Source organism: Acanthochromis polyacanthus, chromosome 11, assembly GCF_021347895.1.
Source record: "Acanthochromis polyacanthus isolate Apoly-LR-REF ecotype Palm Island chromosome 11, KAUST_Apoly_ChrSc, whole genome shotgun sequence".
In the NCBI taxonomy this organism is placed as follows: Eukaryota; Metazoa; Chordata; class Actinopteri; family Pomacentridae; genus Acanthochromis; species Acanthochromis polyacanthus.
Window position 1 is genome coordinate 11,855,240 of NC_067123.1, and position 23,719 is coordinate 11,878,958.

Sequence of the window (23,719 nt, forward strand, 5' to 3'; positions counted from 1 at the left end):
AATTAAAGCCGAAGCTGGTGGGGGCATCATTAGTTTTATAGTATAGTATTAGTATTACATATATATATATATATATATATATATATATATATATATATATATATATATATATATATTTATATATATATTGCATACAGTTGCAAGTTTGTCTGTTTACCTGCCTGAATTCTCTCATTCCCTCATCTGATTCTGGTTGTATTTTGAACCCTTTTGTTGAAAATTTGGTAAAATGCAACTGGACTTCTCTTTCAGGCTTTCAAATATATTTTACCTCTCGTCTAACAGGCTTCTTCAGTTCTGAGTAATTGAAGGATGGGGTAATTTCAGATGTATAATGTGCATAGTGTATATAGTCTTTACAGTGTACACGTACAGGTCCATTAACACTCCAGGAATTACATGCCTGAAGGTATGAATATTTGTGAAACCAGATGACCCAATAATAATAATAATAATGGTCATAGAGCAACCACTTTCCACAACAAAGGTTGCCAGGTCATTGGTCACTCAGGATGTGAGACTTAAGGCAGCAGACATGATGTACATATCAGTTGCTAGATTGATTTTCAGTCCATCACAATTTATTTATATATGAATTCATGAATTTATTTCATTCAGTGGACTTAACTCAAAATGCTTGATGTAAAAACAAAGATTACTAATAAAGTACAGGAATATTCTAAGAGTCTGGAGAAAGTCATGAATATGTTTCTAAGACACACATTTATTCTTTTTTTTTTCCTGTTGCTGTAACTTGTAGTCACATTACTCTAATCCCATTATAAGCAATCTATTACTTTGTAGGCCAATGGCTGCCAATCCTCTTAGAGGATTATCAGGATAAGATGTCATACCCACTGAACACACACATCGGGATGCTTTTCTGTTGAGGTCAATTCAGTGCTGGGAAATGGCAGCAGGTAGGAATGTGGTTTTAAGATATACTTTGGATTTCAAGTTGAATATAAAACTCCTGTTAAATAATATATATATACATTTTCCAAAGGTTAGGTTCAGTTTTTTGAGTGTAATTGGTTTTTCCTATAAAAAGTTTATTTGTAAGAAAATCTAAAAGTCACTTTTCTGTCAGAATTTAAAATTTATTTGGATTTGATGATGTCATAGACCTGGATTTCCATTCAATCTTCTGTGTTTTTAAGTTTTGTTATACATTTATGGCTTTCTTCAACAAAGCAGTTTTGATGGTATTCACTTTTCTTACAATTTTGTGGTTAAACAGTCTTGTATGTTACATTTCATATATATTTCAGTAAACAGGGTATAACTTGGACAGACATAATTTTCAAATTTGAAAAGTGTCTGAGTATAGATCAAACCAAAAATCAATTTTGGATTAAAATGAGGTTCAGCCAATACAGTTAGCTGTTTTATCTTGTGTAGCGTAGAGTTGGGTGTCAACAGTGAATGTAGCATCTGGATAATGGCATCGCAACAAAACAACTACGATACTTTTTTTTAATCTCTTATCCACCACATGACAGTTTCCACATGATGTTCACATTGACCAATCCAAGGTGCTGTTTTCTTACATTTTTGCCTCTAATAGTTAGTCTCTGGCACCTTACACATCATAAAATACAACAATATGGACAGTTGTTTGACAGGAAAATACACGGTAAAGCAGGCTGTTTTATTGCAACGCTACCTTGTGATTGACAGGTTGTTGACATATCACTGTGAGGTTAAATCCATCCCTTGCTTTATACGTTTATGCCAAGATGGCAACGCATAAATGTCAAACTTAAGTCTTCACAATGGTAGTCTACAAACCAATGGGTGATGTCAGGGGGAATTTTATAGACAGTGTATGGTTGTGGCACATTTTAACTTGATCTAAGAACTGTAACTCCAGTGATTTGGAGATTACCCTTAGATATACTGTGATTTTGACAATTAAGTCCAAGTCTGTTTGTATTTGGTTGACTCAGGTCCAGAGAAGGTATGCTTAGACAGACTCCGTCACTTTTTTAAAGCATAAGGATGCAAATTATCGCTTTGTTGGAAATTCCTTCTGTGAGCGGATTTTACCTGTTTTTGGGTCCAAACATTAGTGATCTCCTCTTGGAATGGGTTTTCCAAGTAAATGGTAATGTTCTAACCTTCGTGCCTTCACGCCCAGGTTGAACACCTTGCTGGGATAATGCAGGGATTTAGCAAATTTGAGTTTGAGTTAAAATTCATGCACAAAAATGATACTTTGTTTCAGATCTTCAACGGTTCTGCACCATTCTGAATCGAAGCCTGCAACTGACGACAAACTCTGGGCGAAGTCTGGACTTCATTTTGCTGCGATGACATTGAACCCTGATGTTGATCCACTGATTGAAACTGCCTTCAAGTTACCATGGACAAAAGCCAACAGCAACAAGAGTGGTCTAGTTATTGAACACTCAGGATGAAGTTGCAATCCATGTTACTGGTTTTAGTCTTACTGACTGGTTCATGTTTCCAGCTTGTTAGTGGTGATTTTGTGACCTCTGATGAACACTCCAACAATAGACAAGGGGAGGATGTACACACTGAAACAAACGCAGATGACCCAGATGTGCACAGGGAAACAAACTGGGACGTACCAGATATGAGCGAGGACAACTATGGTGATGCTGACTGGCATCCGCCTTCTTCCCTACTAGAAACACACTCCGACCTGACGCCCGACGCGCCACTGGTAATTCGCAGCGACAACACCGGTCCTGATGATGAATCCAACCAATCCTGGAACCAGACTGTTGGCAATTCATCAACACATTGTGGCGAGTTCAGCAGCCAGTTGACCTCTAATGGTCAATGCCGGCTTACAGCGAACCTGCCTCCGATGGGAACTTCGCAAAAACGCTGCCCAGACATGTTTCGATGTACAGAAGATGTCTCCTATTGGCTCAACGAGAACCGGAACAGGAAGGAGCAGCTGAAGGAGCTCAGGGAGACGATGTCTGAACTGCAAGAAGAGCTGAGGAACCACCGGCATCGAGTCAAAGCCCTGGAGATGCTGGTAGACTTGATGTTCCATGTTTTACTGTTTGCTTTATTTGAATGTACAATGAAATGGCAGCTTAAAGTTGTTATAGGAATTGTATGACATGTTGGGATTTACATTTACTTAAGCCATGTATACACATAGTTGTCAGGTGAATTTCAAGGGAACTTTTGAAATGAACAATGGTAGTGGTATAAGTTATGTTACACAGAAGTAGAGGTCATGGTCCGGTAATAGAATCAGTTGTTTGCCAGCTGCCAAAAAGCCATAGGGCAGATAAAACAAACAAAACTTGGGTCATACACAAGAGAAAAATGGAGAAATGGCATTCAAAATTTGGCTGAGTTGGGTAATTATTCTTTCATGTCAGCAGGTATCACTCATGTTTGATGCTGTCTGGAGACAAAAAAGAGCGCTTATCGGTCATGCAAAGTTAAATGAGGACAATGTTCACTATGTCAGAACTTATTCCAAAAAGATGTTTCCATCTCCCACTCTTTGTCAAAAAACAGGTCAAATTTAGGACATTTTTGTGAATTTTGCCATATCAACGTTTAAAAAATAAAACGCATAAAAACATAGCATGGAAACTTGCCCAAAGTACACTGACAGTCATTAAAAACTTTGAGACCATATTTTTCAACATAATTTTTATTTTGAAGCCCGAAACTGGATTTTCTTCATATGAATCATTTGTTTAGCATATTGGCATACAGAAACAAAAATCTAAAGTTTCAAGAATGATTTCAAAATAAAGAATTTCACAAAAGAAAACGGCACCTGCCAAACACAAAGTCACAACAGTCAATACCGAGTATGGCTTCCATTTGCTTCGATGCAGGCAGCAATCCGTCGGCGCATGCTTTGGACCAGGCTTCTGATTGTGGGTTGGGAACAGCCCATACACCTGGCTACATCACTGTAGCTCAAACCGGCCTCCACCATACCCAGTGCCCGGAGACGACGTTCATGTGATAGACGCGGCATGATGCTGTTCACTGGACTAACAGTGGTGGCCTTTTTGGGCCTTTATATAGGCCTTCAAAACCCAATCTCAAATTGTGCAGATACTCACTGAGTATTGCTTGGTGTGTATTTGGTTCACTTTTGCAAAGTGACCAACCCATGTGCAATGAATCATGACAAAATGACAACTCATCATTATCTCAACTACCAGGGCACTAGATCATCAGTAAATCCACAATGAATAATTACAACCCCCCTACAAGTAGAATTCTGCATACATTTATCTGCCCTAAGCCCTGAAAAGGGATGAAACATACTTTAATTCAGGAAGTAAATCCATTTCGATCAGAGAAATGGCCAAAGCAGAGTATAGGAGTGACATTCAAAGCTAAAACAAGTTGAAAACAGGTGTAAATCCATGTTTAAATTCACATTTGAATCTGTAATCTGGGGTTTAAAAGTGAAACGAAGACAGATCCAATGCTTTTTTTAAAAAAAAAATTCATTATCTATTTAAATGAATGAACAGACTTTTTTTTAAAGGTGTGGAAAATTTACATGCAAGCAAAATATAAAAGCTTTCCTTCCTTGGTCTTTCTTTGTGTGTCTCTGGCTCTCTTTCTCTCTGTCTTTCTTTATCTCTCTGTCTTGACACGCACTAAGTCCTCCTTAACCCTGAATGCAAACAGGATTAGCTGCAGGCCTTTTGGTCGGGGTCCTGAATCATTATCAGTCTGACTGACCCACAGTATCTGCAGGCTGCCCCTTGTCTAGACAGCAATCTGACTTTATCACACATAAAGTTTTTTTTTCTTTTAATTATGTGTTTGGACTGCTCTTTGGTAAATACTGTTACCTCAAAGTTAAAGGATCTCTGGTTTTCTTCTCAACTAGGGATCTTTCCATGTGGAGTTTGCATGTTCTCCCTGTGCAGTGTGTGTTCTCACCAGGTTCTCCAGCTTCTTTACACAGTCCAAAAAACTTGCTAAGTTAACTGATGATTCAAAATTGTTCATAGGTGTGAATATGAGTGTTCTTGGTTTTCTGTCTTTATGGGTAGCCCTGTAGCCAACTAGGAGAGACTTCAGACTCTCTGGGACCCAACAGAGGATTAAGCGGTGTATAGATAATGGATGGAAGGATTATGTCTTTGTTGGTGACATATGTTTATTGAAATGTCCTGGTGGGATGTCAGCCAATGTTTTTTTTAATCAGTGGCATGGTATGTGCTTCCACAGATTTACATGTTATATGTATTGTACATATTTAATTGTTAAAACAAAAGCTAGGGAACTGCCTCCATTCTAAAAAAAAAAAAAAGTCCAATTGACCCCCTTTGTCTGCTCCACAGGTCTGACCAGGCACCTCACACTAAACTTGACTAAAGCATTTCATTGGACACAAAATTGATAGACCTAATGCTGGCACGGATTTTTTTCCCCAGCAGGAGAACAGTGTCTAACCTCACCAACAAATGCTACACAGCGGAGACTAACCAAGTTCTTTAGTAGCATTTCAAGGTACTTGTACTTCCCTCTGAAAAACCACTCCTTGTTGAAATGTGGAATTAACCAAAATGATTGGACCAGCTAGCGGCAGACAGATAGTTCTGAGAAGAACAATTCGGAAATGCGTTTTGCATTTTGAAAGCAGTTGAATTGCCAAGGAAGCTGCACATCGTGAATGGAGGAAGACTGCTGCCCAACGATGCCTAGAGACCCCAAAGTCCAGACATGTCTGAATGTCTGCTCTGTCAACCCATTTAGCCGCCATACTCACCTCCATGTGGCTGCAACAACATACTTAACTCTGAGTTTTCATTTGATGCTACTTTCTCCATAAACTCCTCTACATTTCAGAGAAATATTGAACTTTCTCATCTTTGCTTCCCTTTTAAAAAATGGAAATGATTAGAAATTAAATTTAAAATACAATTCAATTGAAAATACAATGGATAGTACAACAAATTGTTAAAGTACAACACAGAGTAAGATTCAACCAGATTCTCAAGCTTTTGTTGAGAAGCTGACTTGATTTCTGATCAGACCATCCCTTCAGTACTTTAACTATATTTTCCTTTACTAAGTAGGATTCTCCATGCAGGACTGTTGTTTCTATTTGAGTATTTTTACATTGCTGTATTGGCACTTTAACTTAACTGGTGTCTCCTTTCTCCTCTCATTCTATCTCAGAATGAAGAAAGTCTTAGTCTAAACTGGACCTTCCACCAGCGGTTGCGTTCTCTGGAGTTGCGTCACGCCGAGGCTGACACGCTGCTCCATGTTCATGCGGCACTGCTGCACGAGCTGCAGGCGCAGCTACGCAACCTGTCAGCCACTGTGCGAGGCATGAACCGCAACACTGGCTGCACGGTCAGCATGATCAGAGCCACACCGCCGCTCGGCATGCGAGACACACTGCCACCAGGTACACATGCAACAAGCACAGTGGTGAGTTGTGAGTTGCAGCAGTTTGACACAATAAAAACTCCACGTTATAGTGTTTCCTGCTACATTTATTTTACAAAGTTTCTTATCTTTACATATCATAAACTGTCCACTGCTGTTTGTGTTGTTTCTGCTTATTTTATGTCACAGTGGTTTTGTTTAAGAGTAGGCTGAAGATTTTGAACATGAGAAATGTTTTGTTGATGATTTACCAACAGATAGTTCAGTAACTGAATTGACAGTTTGTATAGTGATGCTGTTTCTCTCTTTCTCTCTGTATGTCTTTCTGTCGCCCTCAGATGGACAGTACCTGTCGTTCTGTCCATCCGACTGTGCATCTCTATTTCATAATGGTGTTCGTCGTTCCGGCGTTTACACCATTGTGATGTCGCCGGGCGGCACCCTCCCTGTCTACTGCGACATGGAGACAGAGGGTGAGACACACTGTGTTCTATTGTATATACACAATGATATACAAATATGTATGTAATACAATGCCATTAGCAAATCGAAGATTATATGCTTCATCACATTTCGTGATCAGTTCAGGCAACTGGACTTATTCTTGTGATTATTCTTATTCTTGTCACAAGAATAAGTCCAGTTGCCTGAACTAAACCCTTCACCTTAAGATGACCTGGATGACTGAGAACCACAGACATACACTGATTCTTGAACTAAAGTTTGACCTTATATCACATACACTACCAGTCAAATCTTTGGACACACCTTCTCATTCAATGTTTTTTATTTAGTTATTTTCTATATTGTAGATTCATACTAACAACATCAAAACTAAGAATACATAATAATAAAATATTACATATGAATTATATTGTAAACAAAAACGTTTATTTTCATTATTAATTTACAATGTTGAAAATAATACAAATAAATAAAAAGCATTGAATAAGAAGGCGTGGCCAAATTTTCGACTGGTAGTGCATATCTGTTTGAAAAATTGCAATTAGATCATTACCCCATATTGCTCAGCCCACATGTGTAGTATGTGGATGCAGATTGGTTCTTCAGGAACTAGACGATTCTCATGACTAGACTGTGATATTCTTAAAAAACAAATTAAATGAAGAATGCTGACAAAACTGAAACAACCACCATCTCTCTGATTGGCCTCACGGAAGACTGTCACCCAATTTGACAGTTCATCTTTAGTTTGTGGAGCTTTTCAACTTATTGTTTTGGTTTTCTGGTCAGATGTCACTGCTCTCATTATTGTTTTAGTGTCACCACAGTAAGTAGCTGTATTCAGTAAAAGAAAAAACAGACAGTACTGAACAGTTGATGGACAAAGATATGGTCAAGCTAAAAGAAACAAAAAATATTGGGCTTTACATGACTGATTGTGCATCGATATTTTAACACAACGTGTGTGTGTGTGTGTGTGTATGTACTTGTTCTGCTATACTTGTGGGGACATTTGGTCCCCACAACTGTAGGAAAACCGAAAACAATGTCACTTGTGGGGATCTCATTTCGGTCCCCACAAGTTTAAACAGTGTTTTCTTAGCCCTGTTGTTGTTAACTCAATGGCTGCCAGCTGTTTTCAGAGCAAAGAGCCCCCTACTGTCAGAGTTTTTAAGAATTTTGACAGATTTTTCAAGATCTACAGGATATCAAGTTTTAAGACTACATAAACATTGAAACTATCGAAAGAAAGTGTAGATTCTCTTCTTTCATCAGGAAAAAAGTTTGTTTCTAGCATTTTCGGTTCTAAAGTTATCGGCAGCAGAACATAGGGTCATTTCAGCAAAAACACCTGTTTTTGACCAAAAAACAGAGATAACGAGCTTTTTGTACAGAGAGGCACATCAATCACTTTGATGCCAATATTTTTTGGTTTAGTGACATCCCACACAACTGAACAATTGTTCACTTATATGAAACAACAAAAACAACTCGGAAAAAGCATTTTGAGGTCAACTTTTTAACCTTTTGTTAGCTAAATCATTTATTTACAAACAAACAACACAAGTCAACATTTTGGTTCAGAACAATACATCTTACAAAATATAAACAATCTATTTTTAAGTGTGTGTGTCTGTGTGTCTGTGTGTGTGTCTGTGTGTGTATGTGTGCTCGCTCTAAACTCATCTGACTCGGTTTCGTCAGATGAGCTCAAGAGAGCGGTGGTGGCGAAACCGAAACTGAAAACTAGCGCGGCTTTGATCGCCAGCGGCTGTTGGCAATGGCACTTTTTGCTGTCGCCCCACCATGGTCATTGTCTTTGTCATTCTTTTGGCCCACCGCAACACTCTCACGTTCCAAAACTCCAGGATTTTCACCGACAAGCTCCGACAGACTATCCTGCAGCCCCCCCAGTCAAAAAACATGATTGACGTCTATAGACGTCATTGGCAGTGAATGAGTTAATAAAAAATGTAAAAGTGCAAAAACGTTTCTTTAGGGTTAGGCATTGTTTTGGTGATGGTTAAGGTTAGGGTTAGGGTAAGGGTTAGGGGCTAGATATGAATGGGAGTCAATGGTAAGTCCCCACAATGATAGCAAGACAGACATGTGTCTGTGTGTGTGTGTGTTCATCATCATCAAAAATGCACATTGAATGTGCATTTTTTGAATGTCTTTGATCTTTGTGATGTCATCACAACGGACAGAAAGTCTACAAGTATAACTCAATAACTCAGTAACAGAGTCAGTTCAGCCCAGGATTTCTCGTGACTACCTGCGATTTTTAACACTCACCGGACTTTACCACAGAAGAACCGGAAAGATAGGTCCAGTTTGTGTGCACTACACAAAATGCACCGCTACAACATCCTGTGCATTGGAAATAGAAAGATTTCCAAGGCACAAAGAGATGCCACCACAACCAAGGAACCAGCAAAAAATGTGACAGGCAGTACCACCATCACTGCCCACTGTTGCACTAGCCAAGTTTCCATACGAAAGAGGAATTCCTCTGATTTGTGGGTCCTGTGCAAGCAACAGAGATACCAGCTGTTGGCTCGCTACCGCCGAATCTCAGAGTCAGTGATTGATGAGGGTGTTAAACCTACGGCACATGGGTCACACAGGAGAGATATTGCATCCATGGATTTGTGGGCACTGCGTAAACATCGCAGATATGAACTGCTTGCCAGCCACCGAAAAATAACAGGCTCACTGGACGAGGAAGACGATGTTTCCAAAGCAAAACCTACCATTGGAACAACTCAGAGCAGCAACCCAGGTAGCTGCACCTCCGGAGACCCAGACATGAGAGGAACCAAGAGAAGAGCCATCGCCTCCATGGATTTGCAGGCACTGCGTAAACATCGCAGATATGAACTGCTTGCCAGCCTCCGAAAAATCACAGACTCACCGGATGAGGAAGACGATGTTTCCAAGGCAAAACCTGCCATTGGAACAACTCAGAGCAGCAACCCAGGTAGCTGCACCTCCGGAGACCAAGACATGACAGGAACCAACAGAAGAGCCATCGACAATGGTTCAACTGAAAGTAAAAAACAATACCGCGCCGTTCCGTTTAACAGAAGAATGGCTGACCAGCTGTCACATCTCAGCCATCGTAGAAACTCTGACTCGGCACCCAACAGAAATTCCTCTGATATGAAGGCAAATCACAGACATGAAAAGCGCGCCCAGTTTCAAAGAAGGCAGCGCCTTCCTGCCCAGCCTCAAAGAAGGCCGTATTTTCCAAAGCTCCCGTGCCATGTTCAAAGAGGCGGTGGGCAGCGCCCTCCTGCTGCTGGGCAAGGATGTGGGCCTCAAGGGGTGAGCATTGCAAGACAACAACCCCATGCCAGCTGCAACACTAGGAATCAAGTTGCACGCAGGCAATGGAACATTGGTCGTCAAAGAAACCAGTGTTCTACGCAAGACAACAATTTCTTCCGTGCATGGGCTTGGCAGAGGTAATTTGAAGTCTGGAGTCGCCAAGTTCTTCTCAGCGGTGAGAAGAGCCTTCACCAAACCCTTCAAGCCATGCACCTAGATCAGCATTTTCGCCTTTTTTTGAATTTTTTTTCTACTTTTAGCGTTCGTTGACCTTGAAGGAAGGTCAACGAACTTTTACTTTTACTTTCTTTTTTCTTTTCTTTTACTTTCTTTTTTCTTTTACTTTCTTTTACGTTTACTTTCTTTTACTTTTACTTTCTTTTTCCGTACTTTTATTGCTCCACTTGTGATATTTTCTCACTCTTTGTCCTTTCTGTCTTCGTGAAGATGTAAATAAAAGTGAATTGAATTGAAAAGTTCTGATCCTAACAACTAAATGTTCATTTAATCTTAGGATTTCTATTAGTTAGACGTTGATGCCACTGTTGTTTTTAACACATAAATGTGAGCATTCTCCATATGAAATAAAAATAAAATTGTGCAAAAATATCGCTGATTCTGCTGTAAACTGAGGAGCTGCAGAGCTTCTTCTAGAACAACAGCCGATGCAACAAGAGAAGCACAAGAAGAAATCAAAGATGGCCGCTGTTCATCCGTTCTCCTTCAAACAAATGATGAATTATAATAATAAACATTAAAACACATGAACACACACTATAAACACGTTAAAACACACAAAAAACTCATTAAAACACACTATAAACACATTAAAACACTAAAAACACGTTAGAACACGCTACAAACACATTAAAAACAACAAAAACACATTAAAACACTAAAAACACATTAAAGCACACTATAAACACATTAAAACACTAAAAACACGTTAAACCACTAACAACACATTAAAACACATTAACACACACTATAAACACATTAAAACACATTAAAGCACACTATAAACACATTAAAACACATTAACACATTAGAACACAATATAAACACATTAAAACAACAAAAACACGTTAAAACACTAAAAACACACTAAAACACATTAACACACACACTACACATTAAAACACTGAAAACTCGTTAAAACACTAAAAATACATTGAAACAGTAAAAACACGTGAAAACACAAAAAACACGTGAAAACTCTAAAAACACATAAAAACACTATAAACACATTAAAACAAATTAACACACATTAACACACACTATAAACATATTAAAACACACAAAAAACACATTAAAACACATTAATACACACTATGAACACATTAAAAAACAAAAAAACACATGATCACAAACTATAAACACATTAACACAAAAAAACACATCAACACACACTATAAACACATTGAAAGACACAAAAAACACATTAACACACATTATAAACACATTAACACACACTATAAACACATCAAAACACACAAAACACATTAACACACACTATAAACACATTAACACACATTATAAACACACATTAACACACACTAAAAAGACAATAAAACACACAAAAACACATTAACACACACTACAAACACATTAGCACACACTATAAGCCCATTAAAACACACAAAAAACACATTAACACACTTAAGACAGGTTAAAGTCATCAAGTAATGAAACAATTTTATAATTAACGTTTAAAATAGCCTACTTGTGCCCACAGACTCAGCCAGAAACCTGGGTGTCATGATGGATGACCAGCTGACCTTTAAGGTTCACGTGGCCTCAGTTTCTTGATCTTGTCGTTATGCCCTCTACAACATCAGGAAGATCAGACCCTTCCTGACCCAACAGGCCACACAACTTCTGGTTCAGGCTCTTGTGATGTCACGCATTGACTACTGCAACTCTCTTCTGGCAGGTCTCCCTGCATGTACAGTCAAACCTCTACAGATGATCCAGAATGCAGCAGCACGTCTGGTCTTCAACCAGCCCAAAAGAGCTCATGTCACTCCCCTGTTCATCTCCCTTCACTGGCTTCCAGTTGAAGCCAGGATCAAATTCAAAACTCTCCTCCTGGCTTACAAAACGTTTACAAGAACGGCCCCAGCCTACCTGGATTCCCTGATCCAGGTCTACTCCCTTTCACGCCCACTTCGCTCTGCATGTGAGAGACGCCTGGTGCTTCCAGCCCAGCACGGCTCGATATCTCTAGCCAGACTCTTTTCCTCTGTTGTTCCCAAATGGTGGAACAATCTACCAAACTCTGTGCGTTCTGCTGAGTCCCTTTCTACTTTTAAGAGACAATTGAAGACTCAATAGTTCAGAGAACACCTAGGCACCTAATCCGACTCCACCTTAGGGGTAGAATAAGTCAGGTGGTCCAAAACCCAGTACTTATTTAGCGCTGGCAAAGTATAACAAAAAAAAAAAAAAGAGGGGGTGGGGGGTGGGGGGTGGTTGGCAATTTCTTCTGCAACTTGATGGAAACACCTTTGACCAATCGCACTTGAAGCACTTTTTGCACTTACTACAGGTTTTTCCTTATGTCTGAATTCTTGCTTGTGTTGTACGTCGCTTTGGACAAAAGCGTCTGCTAAATGAAATTGTAGAATTGTAAAATACATTGAGAATGTGGTTATGTTTTCCTCTGCTGTCAGATCAACTCTCTGTGTGTGTGTGTGTGTGTGTGTGTGTGTGTGTGTGTGTGTGTGTGTGTGTGTACCTGTGCACACCAGGTGGGGGCTGGACAGTGTTTCAGCGGCGCCGGGACGGTTTGGTGAGTTTTAACCGCGGCTGGTCGGAGTACCGCGAAGGCTTCGGTGAGCCACAAGGAGAACACTGGCTGGGCAACCAACACCTCCATCTGCTGTCCAATCAGGGATCCTACAGCCTCCGCATCGACTTACAGGACTGGGGCCACGCCCACAGGCACGCCCTCTACCACACTTTCAGGTAGGAACAGCTGGAGATGACTGGAAAGGGGAAGGTGAGGAGATATGCATGGGGTGAGTGATATTCAGTAGACAAAGGGATGTGATGGTGGTGTCATTTTTGTCTTAGATCCAAACCAAGCATCAGGAGTAGCTTTATCAAACTGTTTCAGTTGTCTGTCTCTGCTTAATATCCCAGAGTCTGAAAATGCTAAAATGGCATGACAGTTTCTTCCCCACCTGCTGCAGGATAGAGGATGAGGAGAACCACTACCGCCTCCATGTGTCCGGTTTCAGCGGGACGGTGGAAGATTCGTTTGGTTGGTATCACGACCAGCAGGGTTTCAGCACCCCAGACACCGGCAACATCTGTGCCGAGATTAGCCACGCCGGCTGGTGGTTCCGCCAGTGTTTCTACGCCAACCTCAACGGCGTCTACTACAAGGTAAAACTGGCTGAGAATACACTGCAAGACTGTGTCCATAAGGCGATGATCATGAATTAAAGTACGTAGGATAATCAAAATAATTCTACGTTCCATTCAGAATCATTGTTTACTCCTAAGTTTTGTTCATCATGTTGGATGTTTTTGTTTGGGATAGGGGTTCATTGTATGTTTTGCTCTGGCCAATCATGGGTTTGTATTTTTGGGAGGAATAGCAATATGGATGTCTTTTCTGTCACTGTTTTTCTGAGTCTGGCTCACAAAAATGGTCGCCAACTACAAACTTCCAGATAGCTCAGCATTTATGTACAATAATACAGGAAGAAACAGAGAATATCAAGAATCCTTGGAGGGAGGAAGTTGAGGGGGAGTAGAAGAAGTTCTAAGACTGCGCCTATAAAAGTCAAAAACATGGTTCTAATTTAGACACCAACTCTGTCGATGTTGTCTGCTTGAGCACTAATACACTGCTTCAACTGCTCCTGCAATGCTTATAACACTCCCTAGAAGTTCTGTTCTGTAACGGCCAATTTATGCTTTTGGTAGATCTAAGCCATGGCTTAAGTCTTCGCATGGCTGAGAATGACCTCTCACAGGCACAAGTCGTCACTGGAAAGGTTAGAAATATCTTCAACATACATTGTATGTTGTCTGACGAGCCAAGCGCTCATCAAAAAAAAAATAAAAAAAAAATAAAAAAAAAGCGCCGGACGCGCTCTCCGCTGTGGATAAAAGTAATTAAACTCTTTGATCAGATGATCTGACAGGCCGAACTAGTGCCGAATTATCTAAAAAATATATATTGTGGTCACCTTGGTGTAGATGGGCGGGGATGTGGTCTACAAAGTGCTAATAATAAAAACACTAGTTTTTGAACGGGGTTTGGCCCGCTGCCAAGCGCGTCACAGGGCGCATTTGCGGGTACGTGCATCAGCTGATCAAACAGCTTTTCACCGCAACACGCACACAGGCACAAACAGAACACAAAGCCCATGGATGTTTACCACAATTTAAAATTTACAAGCACGTTTCACAGAGAGGTTTCAAGTGTTTATGAGTTTATGTTTTATTCAGTTGGGCATATTTGGCGAAAAAAAAAAAACTTGGAAAGAATAGGTGAGGTCCGGACCTCGCTGACCTCATACCTGGCTACGGCCATGATTGGTGCGGCACGCCTGCTTTTCTCATATGCTTCCGTGTCGTTGGTAAGACAGCACTTTGATAAAATGTCGAAGAACGCGGCAAAATGCCACAAGCTGGGCTCAAACTCACAACCACCACACCAAAGGCAGAGGCTCAACCTATTAAGCTATCGGTACATGCAAGGAGAGGGGTCTGTGGGCCGCTATAGTACTAATTCTCCCGGGCCGAAATTTTGCCCCAGCACGCCTCTGGTCGGAGCTTCCACTTGGCACGGGCGCAAATTTAGCATCTGCACGTTTTTTTTTAACCTCAGGAAGGTGTGCTGCATGTCTGTGCAATTCTCGGCCGAGTGCGGATGGTGCGTTCAGGAGCGTCGGAATTTTCTATACTACTGAAAATAACTGGGTTTACAACGACTTACATGTGAAGAATTTGAAAGTGTTGGAGACAAAATGACCCTGACAAAAAGTGTGTGTGTGTGTGTGTGGGGGGGGGGGACACATCCCCACCGTCCCCCCCTAAACTGACGCCTATGCACACAATCACACACACATTCACACCAACGGGCAATTTAGAGTGATCAATTAACCTCAGCATATTTTTGGGCTGTAGAAGGAAGCCAGAGTGCCCCGAGAAAACCCACGCATGCACAGGGAGAACATGCAACAGGAAGTGCTAACCACTACTCCACTGTGCAGCAGTCATGAAAACACTGATCTTGATATTGGCATCAGTTGGTGCTTGTACTTGCATGACCATGACCATGACACAATCTGTGTACAGACACCATGTTCAGTCTCAGATTTTTTTTTTTTATCAACCCTGGTATTTTCAAGTTTAAAATAAGTTTGTATTAACCTTCCACTTACTCACAACTAAAGTAAAATAGTCATTATGTCGTATTAATGTTGTATTTGCGTGTTTCCACCAGGGCGGGCGCTACTCTCTGAAAGCCCAGAATCTGCTGGGGCCAGACGGCATCGTCTGGTTCTCCTGGAAGGACTCAGACTTCTACTCTCTGAAGGCAGTCACCATGATGATACGACCACGCAACTTCAGACCACACCTGTCACCATAATGATGGAGCCTTGTCACCAAGCAACCAGTTTAAAAGACTAAAGACTTTAAAGAGTGTAAAGGCTTTCACAATTACTTACAAAGGCAATGAGTTTGTATTCATCGGCTGTTGAAAATAGTCCCAAATACATCTTCCTGTAAGAGTAATTTTTCCTAAAAACTGCAGTGACCAGCTCTTTTAGGAAATTACAGAGCATTTTTAAATAAAATTATATATTTCTGACCTTTTTTTAAGAATATATATATGTATTTTAGATATCTGTGTCTTCAGCAGGCAATGGTTTAGAGTAGTTAATTTACTCAAGTACTGGAGTTAAGCACAATTTTTATGTACTTGTACTTGAGTATTTGTATTTTATGCTGCATTCTGCTTCTACTCAACTACAATTTAACGGGAAATTTTGTACTTACCACTCATTATTTCCCATTTTCTGACAGCTTTAGGTTATTTTTAAGTTACAGGGACCAAACTAGGACTTTTCCTTAAATATTTGTAACTGTATTTTGCTGCTATTTTTACTTACATTGGACATTTATTGCAAGACTTATTTGTAAGGGAGTATTTTTACATTGTTATATTAGTGCTTTTATTGAGGTACAGGACTTTACAGACAAGAAGGGATAGCTAGAAGGTACTGAGAGTAACATATGGTTGGCTTGAAGGAATTTAAGAGCAAATACAGATTTAAAGTGGTCATAAAGCAAAAATACCAGAATAATACCTCATTTCACAGCCAATATCCAGCCATTTAATATGTAAATAGTGAAATTGTTATTTTTACACCTTGGTTTTTAAATAAATGTTAAATGTTCATGATTGAGTTTCAATGATGTTCCCTCCTCTTTTTCTTTTATTTATTCAAGTCCTGACTGCAGCTTTGGTTTAACAGATGAACAAAACATTTGAAGAAATTCAGCCTTCTCTGTTAAGTGAAAAAGCACCAAAATTTCCTCTACTATCACCAAAGAAAGGTGAGGATATCAACCAATGCAAATCGGTTTCGATTAGCCTTATTAGCTGATGTTGGTTTCACTAAACAGTATTGGTGCTCTTAGTAAGAAACACTGTTATTGCCACAAACTAACAGGATGTACTGTACGTCCGTAACAGCAGAGCTTAGGTAAAATCAGATATCTGTAGCAGTTAAATGTGTTTCATTGTATTTAACCTGCAAACGCACAGTTTTCATCACACATTTATTTATTTAACAGTTACAGGTATTAAGTTGTACATCTACAGGACTTCTCAAAGTCACTCATCACCGAAATCTGAAGAGTCACTGTGTGGAACTCAGACTGTTTGGTTTCTCCGTCATGCAGCCTGCACAGGTGAAGGACTCGGTAAAGACGGATGGTAATTAGAGGTCAGCAGGTCTTCATGCTGTTGTTGTGGTCGGGACAGTTTCCCATCAGACTGCGGGAATGACTGAACCCCAGGAGAGGCAGGGTGCTTATGTGGGACGCTCCCTGGGACGGGTGACGAACTGCCACCACAGAGGGGGGAGGTCGCCCTCCTTGCGGGCCGGAGGAAGGGCTTCGGTCTTGGGGCCTCCGGCTGGAGTCTCGGCCTCCAGCTGGGCAACCTGAAAGTACAAAGAAGGAGAGAAAGATTGACTTCCATAACAGTACATTTGTAGAAGAGCTTGATTGTCTTTTTTGTGCCATTTTACAGTTTGAAAGACTTTTCAGCAAATACACACGTGGACAAAATTGTTGGTACCCCTCAGTTAAAGAAGGAAAAACCCACAATTCTCACTAAAATCACTTGAAACTCACAAAAGTAACAATAAATAAAAATTTATTGAAAATTAAATAATCAAAATCAGCCATTACTTTTGAATTGTTGATTAACATAATTATTTAAAAAAACAAACTAATGAAACAGGCCTGGACAAAAATGATGGTACCTCTATGAAAGATTGAAAACTATTTGACCAGAGTGACATGATTAACTCAGGTGTGTCATTTAATTGACATCACAGGTGTTTCCAAACTCATAATCAGTCAGTCTGCCTATTTAAAGGGAGACAAGTAGTCACCCTGCTGTTTGGTGAAAAGGTGTGTACCACACTGAACATGGACAACAGAAAGCGAAGGAGAGAATTGTCCCAGGACATCCGAAAAAAAATTATAGACAAACATCTTAAAGGTAAAGGCTATAAGACCATCTCTAAACAGCTTGAAGTTCCTGTGACAACAGTGGCTCATATTATTCAGAAGTTCAAGACCCACGGGACAGTAGCCAACCTCCCTGGACGTGGCCGCAAGAGGAAAATTGATGACAAATTGAAGAGACGGATCATTGGAATTGTATCCAAAGAGCCCAGAGCAACCTCCAAAGAAATTAAAGGTGAACTCCAAGGCCAAGGTACATCAGTGTCAGATCGCACCATTCGTCGTTGTTTGAGCCAAAGTGGACTTCATGGGAGACGACCAAGGAGGACACCACTGCTGAAAAAAACTCATATAAAAGCCAGACTGGAATTTGCAAAAATGCATGTTGACAAGCCACAAAGCTTCTGGGAGAATGTCCTTTGGACAGATGAGACCAAACTGGAGCTTTTTGGTAAGGCACATCAACTCTATGTTCATAGACTCAAAAAGCAAGCATACGAAGAAAAGAACACTGTCCCTACGGTGAAACATGGAGGAGGCTCAGTAATGTTTTGGGGCTGCTTTGCTGCATCTGGCACAGGGTGTCTTGAAAGTGTGCAAGGTACGATGAAATCTGAAGACTATCAAGGCATTCTGGAGAGAAATGTGCTGCCTAGTGTCAGAAAGCTTGGTCTCAGTCGCAGGTCATGGGTCTTCCAACAGGACAACCATCCAAAACACACAGCCAAAAACACCCAAGAATGGCTGAGAGAAAAGCGTTGGACTATTCTAAAGTGGCCTTCTATGAGCCCAGATCGGAATCCCATTGAACATATGTGGAAGGAGCTGAAACATGCCATTTGGAGAAGACACCCATCAAACCTGAGACAACTGGAGCTGTTTGCTCATGAGGAGTGGGCCAAAATACCTGTTGACAGCTGCAGAACGCTCATTGACAAATACAGAAATCGTTTAATTGCAGTGATTGCCTCAAAAGGTTGTGCAACAAAATATTAAGTTATTGGTACCATCATTTTTGTCCAGCCCTATTTCATTAGTTTGTTTTTTTAAATAATTATGTTAATCAACAATTCAAAAGTGATGGCTGATTTTGATTATTTAATTTTCAATAAATTTTTATTTATTGTTACTTTTGTGAGTTTCAAGTGATTTCAGTGAGAATTGTGGGTTTTTCCTTCTTTAACTGAGGGGTACCAACAATTTTGTCCACGTGTGTATATCATCACATTTAACCCTCTGAACTGCAAAACCAGGCATGTTGTCTTTACAAAAAGTCACCATTTGTTAGGCACAAACTGTAAAAATTGAATAAAGGGTTTAAATTTTAACATTGTGACATGCCATTCAATCTCAAACTTTAACAAAAGTTGAGCTTAAACCATGGTATTTTATGAAAATTACCTTTTTCTACATGTCTCATTTAAAGACTTTTAAAAAAATAAAGAATTTGCACCAGATTCTATAAATCTAAAAAATTAAAAATCAGCACTCCCCTGTAGAACCTTAAAGCCCTTAGTGACTGATTCAGAATGCCGTGACATAACTAAAGGACTTTTCAGCTGAACTGCAGGATGTCTTCACAATTTACATTTTTTTCTGAGTTATAGAATTATAATAGTGTTATGCTAAAAGACATTTTTGAGTTCTCCCTGCAGCTAGTCATGGTTGTGCTGGGCAGGTGTTGGACTTTATATTGCATTGAAAAACGTTGGTTTTATTCCATCACACTCCAGGGAGACTTCCTCTGGAGGTTTTCCGAGCACGTCCGTCTGGGAGGAGACCCCGGGGCAGACCCAGAACTCGCTGGAGAGATTATATATCTCGTCTGGCCTGGGAACGCCTCGGGATCCCCCAGGAAGAGCTGGAAAGCGTCGCCGGGGGGAGGGACGTCTGGAACGACCTGTTTCGCCTGCTGCCCCCGCGACCCGGCCCCGGATAAGCGGAGGAAAATGGATGGATGGATGTGTGTCCTGCTTGCTTGTCTTTTACTTAAGTTGTTTGTATGCCCTTTTTAAATTGCTCTTTGGGGAAAAATTAAGTTATCTGAACTGAATTGAAATGAACCCCAAATGAGTAAAAATGTCACAGGACCAAAAAAAAAACAGAAACAAAACACCTAGCTTAGAGGGCTGAAGAACAACCTGCTGTTTGGGTTAAAAAAATCTTCTCAATAAGTTTGTTTTCTAAATGAAGATGTTTCTGTAACAGTATATTTTATCCTAAAGTAGACTGAAGCTTCTTTCTGTGGGTTCAGAGATTTTAAAGAAAGCAAAGCATAATACATTTTATTCAATAACTTCCTCATGAAATTCTGTTTCTTGCAAAATAGGAAAGTGACAAGTTTTTCTTCAACTGTCAGAAATGTTCACTCCAATCAACGCTATGTACTTAACTGCAGCACTACAAGTAAGAAATCTGTAGGTACACATTATATGCAAACAATTAGGAGCCATTTTTGTGGTGACGGGGATCCAAAGTTCTGAAGTGTTTGAAGTATGAAATGGCATTCTACATGAGGTACATACTTTCCATGACATGAAGAGGAAGCAAGAAACTTGACAGGTTCACAGTCCAACAATTAAACTCTTGTGCCACCTAATGGATTTAACCGGTACCAGCTATTCCACTGTAAGTGAGGAGCTGTGATCAAAACTACATTCCTGTGATTACTGGATGATCCACTCACACTAGTGTAGGGCTGGACAATATGGCCATATGAGTCATCTTGGATGATTACGATTTTAATCAATTTTTTTTGGTTCTTTGCATTCTGTTTGCTATGGCTAGTGCTAGCCATGCCGCACTCCCGTAGCTGTGAGCACTCTTCCCATTCTTTAGGATGCCTCTGCCGGAGGTGCTGAAAGAGGTTAATTGTGCTGCTACTCTTCGTTTTCACATTACTTTTGCAAACCTTGCACATGACTGTAGTTTGCTCTGTGTCAGTCTTGTCAAAGCCGAACCACTTCCATATAATTGATGTAACATGAGGCCCTTTTCTCGCGACCAACTCTTCGTCTGCTGTTCTGTTCGTGATGGGGAGTGTGAATGTTTTGGCGGAAGGAGATGAGAGGTGGAAGCAAACGCCAGTGCACAAGTGGTGAAAGGCAGAAGAAGAATCTGTATTTTTATATGTTTAAGCTTGCCTCGATTTTACGATTTGGCAAATTTTCAAATCGTCAGGTTTTAAAAAGGCGAATAATCAAATTAATTCGATTTATTGCCCAGCCCTACACTAGCGTAGACACATCCTGACCCGTTTAAACAGAATCACAGATCATAGCAAAGGTGACATGACCTGGTGTTACGCAAAATAATGTTGCAGTATGCAGTGCTTCCCACCTCCTTCTCCCAGCTCTGCATTCTCAGTTTCTTCCATTGCTCCCTCTTGGAGAAGTAGTCAGGATACATGGCCTTCTCTGAGGGGTGCCAGTGGTCCAGCACCCACTCTGGGACCTACAGGAGCAAAGCAGAGATAAGAAAACATTGTAGTGCAATGGTAGGACTATCAGCACTGCTGGTGAATTTCAAAGGCATGATGTCTAAAAATTAACTAAACAAATAAGACTCAGAATTACATCATTTATCAGGCAGAAAGGGTAAAAACTGAATTTTTTTTCAGATGTTGAACTTATTGACAAGAGTCTTTCAACTGCTAATGACATTTAATCAGAACCACACAGTAAATAAACTGTAGTATGTAGAGTCACCATTACTTCCAGTATTGGCAACAACAGCAGGCACTTAAAAAATGTTGACACCAGTTTTAATCAGCTTTTGTCAACAAAGAAATCAAAGAAATGACATTTCATTTCTTCTTTTTTTAGATTTATGGCATTATAATTTTACAAAACTGCACAGAACAGTAAATGTGGAGGTTTAAGACTTGATATTGCAGTAAAAAAAAGAAAGCCCAGTTATTCAGTGTTAATAAAAAAAATATTTCATTCAATTACAGAGACACCGCTTTAATGTAGCCTTGCAAAGCCACATACAATTTCGCTGTATACCTGTGTACAATGATAATAAAGGCTTTCTATTCACATCCAAAATATATTGTTGTTACAGAGAATATCTCAAATCAACAAATTTAACTATTAAATTTAAAAAAAAAACTGTTTTGAATTGTGCAAATCTTTTTTCCTAAAAAGAAATAAAATAATTTAATCACAAGAAAATTACAACCAGAGAGAAATGATTTCATGGCTTCACCTTGTAGCACTCATATCTCTCGTAGGAAGTCCCTCCAGGAGAGTCGGGGAAGATGTAGGGCTGAGGATGTTGGTTGGCCCAGAACTCTTCCTCTCCTGACTTCAGCATCATGGTGGCTTTCACCATGTCCTTCTCACCCTTGTTCTCATCGAAGCGAGCCCGCAGCAGGCAGGCGTAAAAACGGTATTTATCTCTATAATGGGAAAACATCACAAAAGTTTGACTTCTTAAATCAGACCACTGACAGTGTTGAGGAAAATAACACATCTCCTGTAACCACAGATACAGTACAACTACGAAAATCTTTCAAACAGCAACATGATAGTTAATAAGGACAGCATGTAATTGCTTTCATTGATGATTAATTGATTAGAAAAAGTCAGAAAATAGAGGAAAAACACAGCACATTCAACAAATTATCCAGCAAATATTGACTTATTAACGGTTTATAACATGAATCTGCAATGGTAACAGGTAAGTAACAAAAGACTAGAGCTTGGTTTAGCTTAATTGTTAACTGTTTCATAATAAGTTTCTCCATACAAAAAAAATGAAAAACTAAAATTACAGCCTCATAAGTTTGAATATTTAATGGTTTCCTTCCTCTTCTAAAACAGCAAATTGAATATCTCTGGGTCATGGACAAAACAAGGCTTTTGCCATTTTGGGATTATGCTAGAAATGCAAAGATAAAAATCAACCTCAAAGATCTAAAACAGTTATTTAGTTCATTTGAAATATTACTTGGTCAGAAACTAGTTTACACATTACTAGGCTGTATTGTAGTCTCTATTTCATACGTTCCACTGTCTGACAACAGAAACAGAAAAATATGTAAACGACAACAGTTTTACAAGGAATTAAGTTGTATTCAAAAACAAAATGTGTGAGCACAAAATACAGTGGAGGCGCAAACAGATGTTTAGTTTGCACTGAAACACAACAGGCGACATGAAAACACAGTAATCCAGTACTTGTCTCTCAGCTTTACAGTTTCCACAGAGCTTTGACTTGTCAGCTAGACAGCTACCTCCATTGCCTAACTAAACTTAGCATTGTGTTGAAAAAAAAAATCTGTGTAGCCACTTGTTATGTTCATGTCCCTGAGTGAGAGTCAAGTTTAGTGTGTTGCTCTATGCTGAGTATTTGCTAACTTTGACGCTAGCTGGCGCCATGTAAATATCTGCGATATGAACAAATTTCCGGCCAAAATACGATGTAAAATGAAAATAATACAATTAATCAAGATTAGGTTTAAATTCGTCTTTGAATGACAGGTATATGGACAAAACAGAAATAATAATTTCGTAGATGGACTGTGACTACAATGAGTGACCCTGGCTAGCAGCGGCTAGCAGCTAGTCTAGCTGTTAGCTTAGCAGCACAGCGAACAAACTGCACTACAGCAGCCAAAACTATTAATTTAAACTACTCCGCCTTGCACTTAAACAAAAGAATCTATTCTTACCTAAAAATACACCAAGACTCGAGATGTCTCAGTGATTTCTTGTATAACCGCAGCACTTTCTGCTGGTGAGTGAGATAGGCGGAGGCCATTTTCGCCGTCCCCTGTCACCTTCTCGTCGGGCACCGCGGAGGATTCTGGGACTTTGTGGCG

The 23,719-nt window shown here is 39.9% G+C and overlaps 2 protein-coding genes across 2 annotated transcripts; one reads left to right on the forward strand and one right to left on the reverse strand.

Annotated features, from left to right (window-relative positions):
• The first annotated feature begins 2,266 nt into the window (after positions 1–2,266).
• On the forward strand, positions 2,267–16,513 carry LOC110969916 (angiopoietin-related protein 7-like). The gene is made up of 6 exons (XM_022220102.2): positions 2,267–3,013; positions 6,157–6,391; positions 6,711–6,845; positions 12,918–13,134; positions 13,362–13,557; positions 15,632–16,513. The coding sequence occupies exons 1-6, from the start codon at positions 2,417–2,419 to the stop codon at positions 15,776–15,778; spliced, it is 1,527 nt and encodes a 508-aa protein (XP_022075794.2). The 5' UTR covers positions 2,267–2,416; the 3' UTR covers positions 15,779–16,513.
• A 444-nt stretch (positions 16,514–16,957) lies between these two features.
• On the reverse strand, positions 16,958–23,713 carry ndufb9 (NADH:ubiquinone oxidoreductase subunit B9). Its single transcript, XM_022220097.2, has 4 exons — positions 23,570–23,713; positions 22,102–22,294; positions 21,232–21,345; positions 16,958–17,360 (listed from the first exon to the last, which is right to left on the reverse strand). The coding sequence occupies exons 1-4, from the start codon at positions 23,656–23,658 to the stop codon at positions 17,229–17,231; spliced, it is 528 nt and encodes a 175-aa protein (XP_022075789.1). The 5' UTR covers positions 23,659–23,713; the 3' UTR covers positions 16,958–17,228.
• Positions 23,714–23,719: the final 6 nt, after the last annotated feature.

Bases quoted from the DNA above. Each gene is read 5' to 3' on its own strand.
- ndufb9 (XM_022220097.2), bottom strand. From the start codon at position 23,658: ATGGCCTCCGCCTATCTCACTCACCAGCAGAAAGTGCTGCGGTTATAC. The intron at 22,295-23,569 runs GTAAGAATAGAT...TTCCCATTATAG, and splicing joins GAGTCTTGGTGTATTTTTAG to AGATAAATACCGTTTTTACG. The intron at 17,361-21,231 runs GTGGGAAGCACT...TTGTACTTTCAG, and splicing joins TGCAGAGCTGGGAGAAGGAG to GTTGCCCAGCTGGAGGCCGA.
- LOC110969916 (XM_022220102.2), top strand. From the start codon at position 2,417: ATGAAGTTGCAATCCATGTTACTGGTTTTAGTCTTACTGACTGGTTCA. The intron at 3,014-6,156 runs GTAGACTTGATG...ATTCTATCTCAG, and splicing joins TCAAAGCCCTGGAGATGCTG to AATGAAGAAAGTCTTAGTCT. The intron at 13,558-15,631 runs GTAAAACTGGCT...TGTTTCCACCAG, and splicing joins TCAACGGCGTCTACTACAAG to GGCGGGCGCTACTCTCTGAA.